Below are 17,503 nucleotides of genomic sequence, written 5' to 3'. Positions count from 1 at the left end.
TTGGAAAAGTGAGTTTGATATTTCTTTGTTTTCACTGTGATGTTGACTTAGAATAATACCACCCCTGTTCCTAAAGCAAAGCCAAGCGTTACTGGCATGCCTGGGGAAATGCTGCTTGTCTTGAGGAGATGGAGTCTCTTACCACTGCAGGTTATCTGACAGAGACAATGCTGAGCTCAGCACAGGTTATAGCGACATTGGAAGAAAAGGGAGACTGAGCCTGGCAAACCTATTAGGCACCAGTCCTCCTTTATTTCTTGCCCTTCTGGTCCCTCGCAGATATCTCAATGTGGCAGTGTGTAGCAGCTGAGCCTTGCTTGCTTTGTGAGTCCTTTTATTCCCATCTGTGAGATGCATGTTAATAGTTCTGTTCCTAAGCTGTCACTACCTTTGCTAGTGTTTGAGACTTCTGCTGTATTTGGTTTAATGTTTTGATTTTCTTTTTCTTATTCTTTTTTTCTTCAGTAGAAGTAAATCTGAACAGATGACCATCTTTTTCCTAGGCTATAACACCTAGGTACTAGACAAGTTTGAGGTCAATTGCCTGCTGTAAGGGCAAAATGCCCCTTCAGTCAGGGTGGAAATCCAGAACAATGAAAGGTGTGCTTGCTTCTAAAGATCTCATGTGCTGTTCAGAGATCCACTTGGGAATCTTTCAACAATTAAATTATTCCATTGAGAGGTGGGGCTGCATTGGTAGGAAGGAGATAAAGCACATGAAAAAAAAAAAAGAAAAGAAAAGAAAAGAAAAGGATTTTGTGATCACATGGTACCAGAGGGAAGCAGAGCTAATAACATGTTAAAAAACTGATTTTTCTAACCCTTTTTTCTCCCAGCTTATTTCTTATGAATGTTGGATAGCTGCACCAGCTTTGTGGGGAAAGGGTTTGATGAATAGCACAAAGACATTGGCTATTCCCCAGAGGCTGTCCCTTTAGAGGAGAATTCTACTTTATTTTGGGGGGAGGGTATGCATGCATTAGAATAGGAAAGAGGGTTTTGAATAAAATTAAAACGTTCCCCTTAGTACTCATTTTACTGAGATGCAAAGATTGCTTCCTAAGCTGCAGATGCTAACATTGGGTAACTCCTGTTCTCTTTAAGGCAAATTTTATCAGGCTATGGATTCATTTACAACTGTTAGTCATGTGAGCATGTGTGAGGAAACAGATGCCAGTTTTAATGTATTTAGCCTGAAGTTACAATTTGATAGGAGCCACTGTCAGTAGGTCCCAGGATTTTAAGCTATTTCAAAATCCCTTCCTCTCCTCTGTTTGGAACGGTGCCAAAAGTACCTCCCTCTCTATCTCTCACCCCAACCCCCACAACCACCAGCACCCCCTTAGCCCCTCCTTCTTCTCTATTAAGATCAATATTCCTGCAGGTCAGGGGCAAGCAGCAGATGGGTCACGGGCTTTTATCAAGGAGTTCTTTTTACAAGCAGCAGATTGCAGATCTGGATCTGGCTAATATTTAAATTCCTTTCTTGCTTTTTTTTTCTCCCCACCACTTTTTCTTTGCCTCTTTTCGCCCCCACCCTTTTCTCCGACACTCAGGTCTCTGAGGTTCCACCAAAATATGGAACTTGATTTTGGACATTTTGATGAAAGAGACAAGACATCCAGGAACATGAGAGGCTCACGGATGAATGGGTTGCCTAGCCCCACTCACAGCGCCCATTGTAGCTTCTACCGAACCAGAACCTTGCAGGCACTGAGCAATGAGAAGAAAGCCAAGAAGGTACGTTTCTACCGCAATGGGGACCGCTACTTCAAGGGGATTGTGTACGCTGTGTCCTCTGACCGTTTTCGCAGCTTTGACGCCTTGCTGGCTGACCTGACTCGATCTCTGTCTGACAACATCAACCTGCCTCAGGGAGTGCGTTACATTTACACCATTGATGGATCCAGAAAAATCGGAAGCATGGATGAACTGGAGGAAGGTAATTAAAGGAATGGGTGGTGGCCCTTGGTGGGAGGTGGCATCATTGGTTATGGCTACATTCCTTGGATTTCATTGAAAGAAATTAGGAAATAGATTTGTCAAAACACCAGGTTGATGATTAGGCTTTTGATTCTATAAGCATCAACAGGGGCCATTAGCCATTACCCTTCATGGCCTTAAGACTTTGCTGGGGTTGAAATGTAGATGGTTGTGATAATGCATTGTGCTTACCCACCAGGGTATACAAAGTAAAATCCAAATTGTCATTTACTCTAGATCTTGTTCATACGTAACTCTAAGTAACACTATTGGAGCAGAGCACGAAATCATTAAAGTGTTAAATGAGGAAAGAAATTTGGTTGGGTTAATAGAAAATACACCCAAATATCCTTTGAACTACTAAGAGACTATTTGTGAATTTCAACTCATAGAAATATGCACCCTTAAGGCAGGACTTCCTGGATATATTCACAAAGGATTAAACTTTTAGGTAAGTGGTCACTGCTCAGCTGTTGCTTCTAAAAAGCCCACTTTAGGGCGTGTCTCTAAAGCTGTAGGTATGTCTGGTATTTTAATAAAGATTATTACTATTAGAATAGGAGCTGACTCACTGTACCTATTCCCTTTAAATCCTCTCTACATTTTGGTTTTGCAATTGAATTTTATGACTAGATTGCTGAAAATCCTGACAACTTGTGTACCCACTTGAAAATAAGGAAGATCCCAGCTCTTACAAACTCTTGCTAAACTATGAAGTCTTTTTTTGTGTTCATTTAGAAAATAGATCTTGGGATGTGTTCATATATTTTACTCTATCAAATCAATTACATTGAGGATGCCTCCCTACACTCACTTTTAAATTGGTATAACATACATGAGCAGTTTAACTTGACACAGTGCTTTAAAGGACAGCCTCAAGGAGTGGTGATAATGAAAATGCCCCTCTGCAACCTTTCCCCCACTCCCTAATGCTCCCACCTCACTTCTTCTATTCCTTGAGCAAAGGTGATTTTAGAGCAGACAGATGTCTAGGGAAACCAAATTATGAAACAGCTGACAAAGAAGGAAAAACAGCACATTCAATGACTTGGTGTGGGAGTGCCCCACCTCCACTTCACTGCTTTTAGGTTTCTTGTGGTACTAGACAAAGGAGCATGAGAGCTTCTCTTGTACAAGACCACATTCTCACAAGTAGCTGTTGTTTCCCAAGTCAGGTCATGTGATGCTGACCATATGGCTATAGGATCTGGGTCTCAGAGTTCAAGTCTGAGGTTTTCCTACATAGCTGACCTTGAAAAACAATGCTGAGGAGACTTGGGTTATTTGATCATATGCTGGATGGGTAGGCTGAGGTTAATCCTAGGCTTTTCCTTAACATTGAAAGATTGGCCATCCTAACGTATATCTTTAAATAGAGTCATGGCAATCTTGAAGGGCTTGAAGCTAGGTAGAGGGAGCTGTCCAATAGAGTAATCAATAGGATGTCTTTTGTCACTGTAAAATATACATCTTAGTCGACTTCGAGGGGTTTTCTTGTAATAATTTTCTTGTAATAATTTTCATAAACAAAGCGCCCTGAATCATCCACTATGTCCTCAATTCCGCTAGCTGCGATCCTCTAAAGACCATGATAAACATTACGGCAGACTTCTGAACCAAGTGACATTGTATTCAGAGTAAAGATTAGAATGTTCTTGTGTCAGATATAAGCAAGTTGTCATGCACAGATTTTTTTCCCCCCCAAAATATATTTTTGATATGTTTTGTTCAAGGACAAACTCTTGATGTTGATTTTCCTCCCTGAAGTTGTGTGTGTGTTGTGATAATCTTAGTTCAATATAGGTAATAAATGTAATTTTGAAGACTGTAGCTTCCTTTTCTTTTGATCTTTTTGAGTCTTTCTAGATTAGACTCCTCTCATCTACCACCCCAGGGTGCTGCGGTAATGTTTCCTGGTGAATTCCTGGACTATGTATGAATATGGTTCAGTTGCATTTATTTATATGTCATCTACAACCACAAGCTGTAGTGGCCCTCAATGCTTCCCCCCATTCTGGAGTACTATCATTCAGTCAAGGAAGTTCTGGAGTATGTCTGGGATAGTGTTTGAGAAATGTAACCAGTCTTCCCACTACCATAGAGCTAGATGAGAAAAGGCATTGGGATGAAGAAGATAAGGAAAGAGGATCTTTTTCTTTCCTATTTTGTCCTTTGGAACTGCTCATCTAGGAATGGAAGATGAAAGTCCTTAGACTTTTTTCACTTTTGGAAGAAGTTGAATGAAATATTAAAAAAATTCATACACATTGCTTCCCATGAGACTTGAAAATGTTTGGAGAAATCCCTGGGTAAAGAATCAGGGGCATTGGGTTCTAGTCTTAGGGGCAAAATAGTATAATGAGAAAAGAAAAGAAGTCTTTGGAATCATATTTTGTTCAAATCTAAGATCAGCCACTGGCTAACTTATGTGCCCTTGAGGAAAATGTGTCATTTTGACTTCCTAAGCCTCAGTTTTTCATCTGTAAAGTGGGAATAACTGCTTTGAGAATTAAATAAGACAATGAATATTAAGTGTTTTTAGTATTCTGCCTGACACACAGTATCACTTAATAAAGGGTAGCATTTACTGCTTGAGTAATCCTAGTTTATAGCTGGTTAGTTATGACCATAGGTTTGTCCTTATTATGGTGATTAATTTCTCTCTTTTAAAAACAACTCTTTTTAAAAGACAACTTTGCTAAGGTATAATTTGCATGCCATAAAATTCACCCATTTCAGTGTACAATTCGATGATTTTTAGAAAATTTACCAAGTAGTGCGACCATCACCATAATCTAGTTTTAGACCATTTTCATCATCCTAAAAAGAAACCCTGTACTGATTAGCTGCCACTGTCCATTTTCCTTATCCTTTCTAGCCCTAAGCAACAATTAATCTACTTTATGTATATACAGATTTTCCTATTCTGTACATTTTATATAAATTGAATCATACACTATGTACTTTTTCGTGTCTGGCTTTTTTCACTTATAAAAAATATTTTCAAGGTTTATCCATATTGTACCATGTAGGAACACTTCATTCCTTTTTATTGAAGAATACAATTCTATTGTATGTATAGACTGCATTTTGTGTATCTAATGTAGTATTCTTATCTATAAAATGAGACTCGTAATACCTGCTTTCTTTATTAGGGTGGTTGTAAGAATAAAATTAGATAATAGATATTGTAATACATTGACAAGGTAAACCTACAGCTACAAGATACCATTATTATTAATGATGTAACAATAATAATAGTAATAATGATGATGCTAGTGAGGGGTTGGAATGACCAGTACTTCCCAAACCTGGCTGCCTTTAGGAATCTTGCAGAGCTTTAGAAAAATATAAATTCCTGGGCTACGCCCCAGATCTTTTGAATTAGAACTCCCAGGGCTAGGGCTCCAGAATCTCTTACAAATCTCTCCAGGCAATTCTTATGAGCACTTAGACTTGGGAAGTACTGGGTTAGGTAATCTTGATGGTACCCTTCAGCTAACTACAGCGGTAGGAGTTCCTAGGAATGCAGAAATTCTTGTTTTTGTTTTTTGTTTTTTGCTTTGTAGATCTTTAAGGAATAATGGAGCACAGAACATACTATGTTTTCAAATGGCCACGTTATTAAACATATAGCCTAAAGTGAAATGAAATAAAAAAAAATAATCATTTAATAATCACTCTGGCTTCGTGGCACTGCTTTGTCTAACGTTACCAGTCTACTTACTGTCTGAGGTTAGATCCTGCTGCTAGATACTGCTGCTAGAAACTGAAAATAACAAAGGGAGAATTTTGGACTAAAGTCAAGTCATTGATGTCAGCTTTTCCACAGCTCCATGGTTACACCAAGGGTCTTATCAGAGCCATATAGAACGTGGCCCTTATTACCTATATTTCTAGTGGGTCAATGATGAAATCCAGGAGTGACTTTTCCTTTTGCCTCGCTTATTCTTTGATTGTCGAATATTTCTCTTTCTCCTCATATTCTGTCCAAATCTTTTTCCCACTTTCTTTAATGTGAATGCCCAGATCAATCTTTGGGGTATTCATTTTGAGCAATATTTTGCAGACCATGGGACAGAATATTTACAAGTGGGACAGCTTTGTTAGAAAATCTGAGCTGTGTAGTGACACTAACTAGATCCGTTTCCTTTGTCATAGTTTATTCCTTCCAATGAGATGAAATCACCTTCTCATTAATGTATCCTCTGGTTACTTAAAGCAAGCATGTTGCCAAAGAGGGGGATTTTAGGATACCTGGGAGAGATGGATCTTTAATAGGTATGAAAATACAATAAAGTACCATTTAATATATTTCTTCATGAGTGATGAACCTCCTTGAAAAAGGATAAATCTCAGGATGGAGTGCTTTTTCACTGAGAGAATATAAATGTTTAATATTTTTAAAAATGGAACCCTACTGAAAGTAAAGAGATATAGACATTAGATCACCTTGAGCCCACAGCTTGTTCCCTTCCTGCCCTTTCAGCTGTGCTTCCATGACTTCATTTCTTACCTACTCACCCTGAAGCACTTTGTCAGTTCCAACAAATTGTCACCTTGTTTGGCTCTTTGAAGCTAGCTTTCCCTCTAGGCTCCCAACAGGTGGGAAATGGGCCTTGGAAACTGTAGCTGGATGGGAACCCAGCTGTATAAAGGTGAAACACACCTCACCCAGTTTCCAAGTGTCAGGCTGCTGAATGTGCAGGAAGCACCAAGCTCTGGCAGCAGATATTGCTGACGTATGCAAAAATCAGAACAAGGAAACTTTGATCTAGAGAAATAGCACATTTGATGTCTTTCCAGTAGTAGAAGTAGAGAGTCATTGATGGTGGGCACCTATTTCTTTAACATTTAATTACTTTACCATAACAGCTTTGTCTCCTAAAGCATATTTGAGATAGAAAAAAGAAGAAAATTCCTTCTTATAAATCTTTAGGATGGGAAGAGTCTCAGATGTCACTAGTGCAATACCTTGAATTTATAGATGGAAAAGTGGAGACTCAGAGATTAAGTGATTTGCCTGAGGTCACACAACTTGTAAATACCTGGTTGGTATTTGGATTCAGGTCTGACTCTCTGAGTCACTGCTTTTAACGGCCATAAATAATCCGTTCTCTGGTGGAGGCTGCTGATAATGGGGGGAGGCTATGCATGTGCGGGGCCAAGGGGCATATGGGAAATCTCTGTACCTTATCATTAATTTTGTTGTGAACCTAAAACTGCTCTAAAAATAAGCTTAAAAAATTCGTGCCTTCAGTGTGCATCAGCAGTGGCAGCAAATGGCTTTGCTGGTTGTTAGCCATAAAGCTCCTATATTTGGCATTTGCAGCAACTGGAGGCCTCCTTTCAACCAGCAGGAAATCTTATCTTTGAGGCATAAGACCCGGGCAGTGCTCATGTTATATGATGATTATAACTCAGTTCCGAGATGGGTACCCTTGCTTCTATCTCTTTTCTTTCCTTCAGTTTCTATGCCTCTTCTTTTCATTTCCTTCCTTGCAAACTTTTCTTCCTTCTTTCCTTCTTTGCTCTTTCCTTCCTGTTCTCTTCAGATTAAGGCCTTAATAATAATAATAGCTAGAATTTATCAAGTGCTTACTAGGTACCAGGCTCTAGGCTCAGCACTTTATATCCATCATCCGATTTGTGCCTCACAACAACCTTATGAGGTAGAGATTGTTATTATCATCCTTACTTTGCAGACAAGTAACTGAAGCCAAGGGAGATTAAGTAAATTGTCCAATGGCATACAAGTAGGAAGTACTGAGGACCCCATTCAAACTGACATCACATCAGCTGTTCTCTTTTTCCATTACTCTAGGTTGGGTACAAAAGGAGATAATGGAGAGACTGAAATATACGTTTGGAAGGTGCTTAACATAGATTTTGCTGAGGGCTGGGTCTTCTGGAAAGTTCTTGGGTGCCATATGATACTATTGCTCTCTGTCATCATGTTCATTTGCATCTGAGGTGGTTATTCACACTCATAGTTCAGAGGCTTAAGAGGTTTAAGAGATGGGAGAAAAAAAAAAAAAGGTCCAGAGGAGACTATTGATGAGTGAAATCATAAATATATAGCCTTACACATTTACACACCACCAGTTGTCTAACAAAGTTTTAAAGTATATGACAAATTGTAGAAAACATCTGATTTAAAGGCAGTGACCTCTTGAAAGGTGTCTATGAATCTAGTGGAGTGCTAAGGCAATAGGCTATTTCTAGAGTGTGGGGATATTGGCTGTAAATATATGGGGGAATTGAAAGATTCTCTCTTCATCCTTTTAAGTCACAAATTAAAAACCTTAGACTGTAATCACTTGGGTTGGTTTGGATTAGCCAACAAGGAAGCCAGAGAAATTAGGGTTTCTTTTGACTGAGGTCTTTGACTACCCCATCCTCTGTATGTATGCGTGCACGTGCGCACCCATGTGTGTACACCAGGGTGCATATGCTTACATACAAAGCAATAGAGAACACTAGCAGCTTGTGGATCTCAGAACTATGTTGGAAGCCACTTTGCATATGTTGAAAGCCATTTACCGACCCGCTCCACAAACACACACACACACACACACACATCCTCAAAGTTGCCCTAGAGATTCTGACTGAGTCTTCTCTCAGCACTGAGAAATTAAAGGATTTGGTGCTAGGGCAAAACGATCAATATTTGTAAATGGAGTGAAATAAGCCCAGTGTTTCTGAATGTCTCTAAATGCTTCTCCTGCTAAGACCAAAGGAAGAAGAGCCATCAGACTACAATTATGTTTAATACTTTTTTTTGCACCTGATTGTTTGTTTGTTTGTTTGTTTATTTATTTATTTATAGCTATTACTGATAAGTTAAGCTTGATTAAATCATACTGGTTTTCTGCAGTTAGACTTCTGGCTGAACTTCTGTATACCTTGGGACAAACGTGTTTTACTCAACAAATTCAACCTTTTCCGAATTCTTTCTCCCAGGCTGAACCTACCTCTCTTTCTCTATTCTCCAGCTTCCAGTCCCAGGTGTCTAATCTCCTTCTTTTGTCTCTAGCCCCTGCATTTCTTCTGCTGTATTAGTCATTTCCTCTAGCCCAAGGTACATGTGAAAATTAAACTTGATCTCTCCAATCCATAAATCAAGTTGTATAATATACTCTCACGTCTCTACTTCATTTTTGTAACAGCCAAGGATGAGCACAGGTGAAGACAGCCCTGAATACACAGTGAAGCATTTGGGAAGATGGAAAGATGAGGGGTGGCTGGGAGAAACAGGGGAGAGTATTTCCCAACCAAGAGCTAAGACTTGCAGATACAGGAATGGTGTGTGTGTGTGTGTGTGTGTGTGTGTGTGTGTGTGTGTGTGTGTGTGTGCATGCGTGTACAGGGTGTTATTCACAGTTTCTCCACTTGGGTGTGGCAGTGAGCAGTAGAGGACACAATTAAACACATATATATTCACCACACACACACACACACACACACACACATTTCCCATTTCAATATTTCACTGCTTAGCCATAAACTCTGCGAAGGACAATCTGGTTTCTTGACAAGGATGTGCTATATCCCCAATATACAGGATTACATGGGTCACTTTAACTTGGAATAAAAGTGTATTAACTGAAAGTTCTCCTTCGTTTATAATATACCAATGGATTAGGTCTATGAATCGAAAAATAAGACAGAAACATTAAGAGAGACATATTAGGAACACTCTAGTAATGCCCCTAGATGTTAACATCCTAGAAATTAGCATAAACATTTCGATTCCAATAAAATAATGTTGAACTTGAGAACCCTACTTGTTAAGTTATACTTAGGTGGGTTCATTGTTCTTAGGTTCCTTAGCTTTACAGGATTTTTAAAATTAAATTTATTGGGGTGACATTAGGTAATAAGATTATATAGGTTTCAGTTGTACAATTCAGTAATACCTCATCTATATATTGTATTGTGAGTTTGCCACTCAAAGTCAAATCTCCTTCTGTCACCATATATTTGACCGCCTTTAGGATTTTTCAACTTAGGTGTGCCATTGTAATAAAGAATTTTTTTTTTCTGATTACTTACTCTTGAATTTTAATGAGCCAAGTTGTTAGAAAGCCCAGTTAAGAATTATACCTAAGGTTGGTTATTATCATTATTTCTTCAAAAGTCCTACTCCAAGGTCAGTGTGTATTAGTTTAACTAGAATAGTTCATATATCTACTATTAAACTAACCACCACTTATTTTTTCCCTTAGGGGAAAGCTATGTTTGTTCCTCAGACAACTTCTTTAAAAAAGTAGAGTACACCAAGAATGTCAATCCCAACTGGTCTGTCAATGTGAAGACATCTGCCAATATGAAAGCTCCCCAGTCCCTGGCTAGCAGCAACAGTGCCCAGGCCAGAGAGAACAAGGACTTTGTGCGCCCCAAGCTGGTGACCATCATCCGTAGTGGGGTGAAGCCTCGGAAAGCTGTGCGTGTGCTTCTGAACAAGAAGACGGCCCACTCTTTTGAGCAAGTCCTCACTGATATCACCGAAGCCATCAAACTAGAGACCGGGGTTGTCAAAAAATTATATACTCTGGATGGAAAACAGGTAGGTATTTTTTTCAAAGTACTCTTCTCATTTGTTCTAAATCCTTAGTTTTAAATCTGGCATCATTTCTGGTTGGGGGACTCTTCTTCCACCTCTCATGATCTCTATCTAATATTTTATGTCTCATTTGGAAGAAAGGTCTTTTCAGCAGACAAATCAATGGCTTTGAAATTCAGTCTGCTTCTGACTTACCAAGTAAATGGTCACTTAGCCTCAGCTTCCTTATTTGCTAAGAAAAAAATGTGTTAGAACCTAGGTCCTGTACATACTTATGTATATGAATTAATTTAGCTATTACACGATGCAGCCTTGCTTCTTCAATGCATGTGACTGTAAATGAGATTTCCCCCACTCATTTCTCCTTAGATACCCTCACATTGATATTCAGCATTTATTCTATTGAAAGGAGGTTGAAGTGACCATCATATTCTATGAAGAGAGTTGAATCTGGGGGAAGTACTGAAGTCTCTAGTTTGTTGTCTTTGCTTCACATTAGAGTACATTTTTTATCTCTTCCTTTTCCATTTGACATAGCTATCTTAATTTGCTTCTGATGATGGTTTGTGTGAGAAAGGGACTATTTCAGGATCCTAAAATTATCCCAAGAAAGATATTGCCATCTGTCCTCCTCCAAATCAAGTTCTTCATGTCATTGGTTATGCTACTAAAGTGCCACCTATATTAATATCTGGGAAAGAATGCAGCCAGGCGTCTCCATCAAACAGATGCACCATTCTCTTGAGCATAGGGAGCTGTAAATATACAACAAAAAAAATGTTCCAAGTGAATTAGAACAGTGGCTGGTTCTTTTGGCTCTAAAGAGAATCTTGGTCCCCATCAGAGAAGACAAGTGTGGATTATTAACAGTCCATACTTTCTACCTCTTAAAATACCTTTGATGTTTGAACAATGACATCGATTCCAAAAACGCAGGTTTGCTATACATCAAAATGACAGATGAGTGTTCAAATGTGTCTTTTCCTATAATTTCTGATATATACTGTGTGCTATAATATTTTAAATTTCTTGGAAAACTAAAACTCATATATTTGGCAATTTGATGAATTTGAGGCTTCTATCTGTTCCCCATCATTTTGTGATCTGAGAGACACGTTAAGGTATTGATTGTATGTTATTTGTGTTTCTCATACCAAATAAATGGATTTACCTGAGATGGTGGGAAAAGTTCCAACTCTTAAACATCTCTCTAAGAATATATCTCTTTTCTGAGTACCGAGTATATAATAAACAAGAGTTGCCGAGGAACGGGCTTACTCACTGGAAACCTCATCTCAGAGAAATAGGACCTAGGAATTTTAGATCATTGGATCTTAGAGTTGAGAGAGACCTTAGAAGCCATTACATTTAATATTCTACCTAAGGCAAGGATATCCTCTACATTTTATAAGACAGCCTATTCCACCATTCAACAGCTATTATAGAAAGATTTTTCTTATATTTGGAATAAGTCTGCTTCCCTATACCTTCAGCCTGTTGAGATAATGTAAGACAAATATAAATCAAAGACATAAGACTAGGATTCAGAAGACCTGATTTCTGGTCTTGATATTGCCACTTAGTGTGTGACCTTGGGCTAATCATTTACCTATCTTGAGCCCCACACTTCTCTGTACAAAGATCTGATCACATCTACCTGGCCCATGCTCACAGGATTCTCATGAGGATCAAATGAAATAATGGATATAAAAACACTCTGTAAATTAAAATACTTGATGTAAATATGTGTGTGTGTGTGTATAAAATTTATCATTAAATGAGATAAGATATTTAAATTGCCAGACAATTTACATATATATTAATAAATGTTAGCTCTCTTCCCTCTACTTTACCTCCATCATTCTTATCTTGAAATTCTAACATTTTGTGGAACTATACCATACCTTGGCATTCTGTCATTGCTCCTAATAATAAATAAAGAGATAAATTCACCTCCTTGGTAAGCAAGCTCTATCCAACTCCTTCAGGCATCAGCTTCCATTTCTTTGGGGGAACGCATTATGAAATGCCAATGTATGATATGGTGTGTGTACAAAAATGTCAGGGAGCAGTGCTCAAGGGAGCAGAACAATGCCTTGTCAGGCATCAACACCTCTGTAGATGCTGTTTCTTCTCTTTAAAATGTCTCCCTCTGACTACTTACTCTACCCCTGAGAGTTATCTTTTAAGGCCTGGATCAAATGTTATGTTGTCTCTGAAAACTCTATCTCTTCTACGGAGTTAAAACATTCTTAACCTTTTAAAAGAATCCTTAGCTCCTAATACATTGTGGATGCTCTGTAAATGTTTATTGATAGAATGAACTGATATAAAGAGATTCTAACATGGCACAAGTAGATGTTCTGAGAGCACCTCTGCTTTCAATGCCCCAGACATTATCCTCACTTACTTGAAAATCATTAAGGGAAGACTTTTAAAGCACTATTTTCCAAAGTATATTCTAATTTCTCTGCCTCCAGAAGCTCTTCATAAAAGGGTTCTGTGGTCAAATAAGGTTGTTAAATGCTGCAAATTATATGATTTTATTTCTTAGAGATTCATAGTGCTCATTGGTACATTAAATATTCTGAAAAGTCCTGCAGAAAGGAAACCCATTTAATTTAGTACCAGGATTTCCCAATCTTATTTAACCATAAACACTATATATATATATATTCAGAATAAAATGCAGAGCACACTAGGAAATCCAGTTTACAGAAGATGCTGAATGATTTGCATGATTAAGAACTAACTACCCTAACTTCAGTAGTACTAGTATGCATGAGGTAACCCACAAATCAAACATTGGTGTGAGGTTTCAGCAAGGAAATTAAATCACAAAATTTGGAGGTGTAGGGACAAATCTACTAATTACAAAATAAATGCTGAGTATACTGAAAGTCCATTTCCCAGTTCTAGTGATGATATCTCTAATGTTAACACCTGCCAGTCACTTTGATTACTAGTGGCTATTCTTACTACTTGGGAATATGATCATCTTCTATGCAGGCAGAAGGCACATGTGTTGCAATGGTTTGGACTTGCTTGGTTGAGATTTCATGTCTGTCTTTTGCTAAATGTGGCACCAGGCAGAAAGGACAAAATATGGTCAAGACTATGTGTTATGGAATGTTTTAACACGAGATTGAGGCCGTCACTTGGTTTCAGTCTTGCTCTAACTGGATCCCAAATAGACCATATCAAATGATTTTCTTCCCTTTTGTTTAAATAATGATTAATTAAAACAGCCAAGTTGAATATACCAAATTTATTGTTGCTTCTTTCCTAGTGTGTACCATTTGACTGATTGGCTTATGCTGATTGACAAGCAATCTGCAGATATGGCTCTCATCTCTTTCTGTTTTTACTTTGTTTGGATGTGCTTTTGGAGCTCTTGCTCATTCTAGGGCTTATGTTTTGCTGGTAAAGAAGACTAGTTTCCTGATCTCTTGCCTCTGAGATATTTATGATTTATATGGGCAGGGAAGCTAACTATCATTGGTAGGAAGGGGTCCCAATTTATTCCTCACCTCAGTAAGAAGTTGCTAATGGAAAAATGAGTAATTGGTAGGGTCCTGGCTACTCACATGATCCGTAATGTATTTCTAGGAGGTCCGAGAAAACATGATGAAAAGTTGAATGATGATGCATATTAGTCCACTCTCAGGTGAGGTTGCTGTGTGTTGACAAAATTATCCAACTGTTAATTTTTATAATCAAGCCACACATTGATCTTTGTGCTTTAAAGGCCATGGATGCATAAAAACTAGGATCCAAAATTCTAGTTTACTTGGTGGCTCAGTTGATGCATGGTCTAGCTTTATGTTCATTTCTGTAAAGCACAGAGAGCAGGGTGCTTCTGTTAGAGATGCAGAGCTTTAATAATAGACTTCCAGATTTTTGGCATCTTATACAGGGGTACAGCTGGTCCTCACACCATCCATTTTTATGCTACACTTATTGGCATCTCCAGTTTGTTTTGGCCATATCCAGGATCTGTGTAGTCAAAGATCCACTATTGCCACAAAATAAATGCCTACGGGATAAGTATGGCCTTTAGTATTTGTGTTAGCTTCGTTAGGCCTATTTTCAATTGGATGAATTTATTTTGTGTTTCTGTCTATATCTTTCTATTACCAACTACTTGAACCAGAAATTTTAGGTCCCAGAATAACAGAAAAAGAGGTTTAAGCCGATCCCAAGATTATTCATAGCCTTGGAAGCTAGACAGGAGTTTTAAGAAATGTTTTAAACCATAAGATGGTGGAATAGGAAAATGAGAGTACAAAGGATGCTTGAACCATTTCTAAGTATTCTAGGAAAGACTTGCTCCTTCCATATTGCTATAGTAAATAACTGGATGCTGCAAGCACAAAGGCAATTGCAGGAAACATAAGAAGACAAGTTGGATTTAACCTTGGAAATGTTGAGTCCATTTTGCAAGGTCTTTACTGTGCCTGTGTAGCTGGTTTTTCTGTCGTCTCCCCCGCCCCCATCATCTCTGCCCCCTCCCATCACATCTGATCTTAATTATACGCCTGGGCCTCCAGCTATCCCAGAGCCAACTTCTCTTCTCTCCTCCTAGTGTTACGACCCTGTCAGTCAAGGTTGGGCTCAATAGAAAAGGCCATGTGGCTATAAATTATGCCCCAGGAGGAGGACATTTATCATTAAAATTCCCTTGACAGAAAATTAAGGCTGGAGAGGTGATGTTTTTATTACCAAAAGTTCCCCTCTCCCCACCTTCCATAGATTTGATTCCTGGAAACCACTTGAGAGGATTGGCTTGAGCATGAAGTGGAAAAGAGCATAGATGGGAAGTCAGGCTAGGATCTATGAAAAGAGACAATTTGCAAACTACCTTGCCCTATGTGATGTAACTTCAAGATGCCTTATAGTGGTAGATTTTGTACTTTAAAAGAAGGCTTATGATGCAGGTGACCAAACATCAAATATATGGTCCTTCTGGAAAGAAAAATACTGAGTGTAGCCTGTATTTATTCAATAAGTTATCCTTTTCAGAATTTTATTGTTGATGAGAGGCTCTTGGCTCTGAGCAGTAATAGAGGTGGGGTTTAGCCATTTCGATCAAAAGCTTTGGCATAGTTTTCCAGTATTGCACACTGATGAATCTGTTGCTATCCAATATTCAGCATATGGAAAGAGACTTAGACTGAAATTCAGAGACCAGAGTTCTAGTCTTCACTCCGTTCTCCATTAGCTATGTGATATGGGGCTAATCACATCTCTTATCCGGGCCTCAGTTTTTAGATGAGTACATTTTCTTTAAGGGTACTTCTACCTTCAAGATAACAAAGTATTCATTTCACAATATTGCTTCTGTCTAGATATTTTTCACCAAGCCACTATTCTTCTCAATGCCCTCCACCTCTCTATGGTCCTAGAATTTCCAATGTGATATTATACTCACCATGGTGGATATATTGTACTCTAGGATGGTCCCTAAATGGTATTTGCAGTTTTTTTTCAATTCAATAATATGTCATATGTATACTACATTGTGTGTTCACCACCCAGAGTTAAATTTCCTTCTCTCTTCAAATATTTGATGCCCCTTACAACTATCTACCTACCTCCTCCCCTTTCCTTCTAATAACCACTAATCCAGTATCTGTGCCCATGAATCTCTATTTGTCATGTTTGTTTGTTGCTTTCAGTAATATATCCCACGTATGAGTGAAATAATATGGTTCTCGAACATTTTCTGTCTGACTTATTTCGTTTAGCATGATAATCTCAAGATCCATTCATGTTGTTGCGCATGGTAATAATTCATCTTTTCTTATGGCTGAAAAATATTCCATTCTATATACGTACTACATCTTCTATATCCAATCATCTACCGTAGGACACTTTGGTTGTTTCCATGTCTTGGCCACTGTGAATAATGCTGCTAGAACATTGGGTGCAAATACCTTTGTGGATAAATGTTTTAAAGACTTTGGGTAAATACCCAGAAGACAGATTATGGGTCATGTGATAATTCTATTCTTGTTTTTTTATTGTGGAACCTCCATACTGTTTCCTATAGTATCTGTACCAATTTATATTTCAACCAGCAGTGCATGAGGGTTCTTTTTCCCCCACATACTCTCCAACACTTATTACTTGTCCTGTTGATGATAGCTATTCTCACAGGTGTCAGGTGGTAAGCTCATTGCAGTTTTGATTTGTATTTCTCTAATAGCTAGTGAAGTTGAGCATTATTTCATAGACCTTTGGCTATTTGTATGTCTTCTTGGGAGAAGTGTCTGTTGAAATCCTCTGCCCATTTTTTTAATTGCATTGTTTGTTTTGTTGTTGTTGTTGAGTTGTATGAGTTCTTTGTATATTTTGGATATCAAGCCTTTATTGAAGGCGTTGTTTGCAAATATATTCACCCATTATGATGGCTTCCTCTTCTTTTAAAATCAATTATTTATTTATTTAATTATTTTAATTTTTTATTCATAAAGATGTTTTTCCTACTTTTTTTTAAAATTAAATTTATTGGGGTAACATTGATTAATACAATTATATAACATTCAGGTATACAATTTGACATCGATATATTCTATTGTGTGTTTATCACCCAAAGTCCAGTTTCCGTTAGCTACCATATATTTGATCCCCTTTACCCACTTCACCCTTTCCCTAACCCTGATATTTGACCTCCTTTAATTGTCTACCCACCCTCTCTTCCCCCACACCCTAGTCTCTGGTAACCACTAGTCCATTGTCTATGTCCCTGAGTCTCTGTTTGTCCTGTTCATTTGTTGCTTTTATGATAAGAACAGATACTACACTTGATCTTAGCCAAAAGATTGATAAGTGATGTTGCTTTTAGGTTTATATCCCACGTATAGGTGATATGATGTGATTTTCAACTTTTTCTGTCTGGCTTATTTCGCTTACCATGATTATCTCGAGATAAATCACTGTTGTCAACACTGG

At 38.1% G+C, this 17,503-nt stretch overlaps 1 protein-coding gene across 1 annotated transcript in view; it reads left to right on the top strand.

Annotated features, from left to right (window-relative positions):
* Nucleotides 1-1,022: 1,022 nt before the first annotated feature.
* Nucleotides 1,023-17,503, top strand: part of DCX (doublecortin) — a 161,549-nt gene continuing 145,068 nt past the window's right edge. Inside the window, exons 1-3 of the mRNA XM_006917277.1 lie at nt 1,023-1,225; nt 1,557-1,942; nt 10,212-10,552. Of these exons, the coding sequence (XP_006917339.1) occupies nt 1,122-1,225; nt 1,557-1,942; nt 10,212-10,552 (831 nt within the window). The 5' untranslated portion in view covers nt 1,023-1,121. The remainder of the gene's footprint in view (nt 1,226-1,556; nt 1,943-10,211; nt 10,553-17,503) is intronic.

This window comes from Pteropus alecto, unplaced genomic scaffold (assembly GCF_000325575.1).
Source record: "Pteropus alecto unplaced genomic scaffold, ASM32557v1 scaffold107, whole genome shotgun sequence".
Lineage (NCBI taxonomy): Eukaryota > Metazoa > Chordata > Mammalia > Chiroptera > Pteropodidae > Pteropus > Pteropus alecto.
Note: the sequence above shows the minus strand (reverse complement) of the source record. Positions and strands in the feature narration are given on the sequence as shown.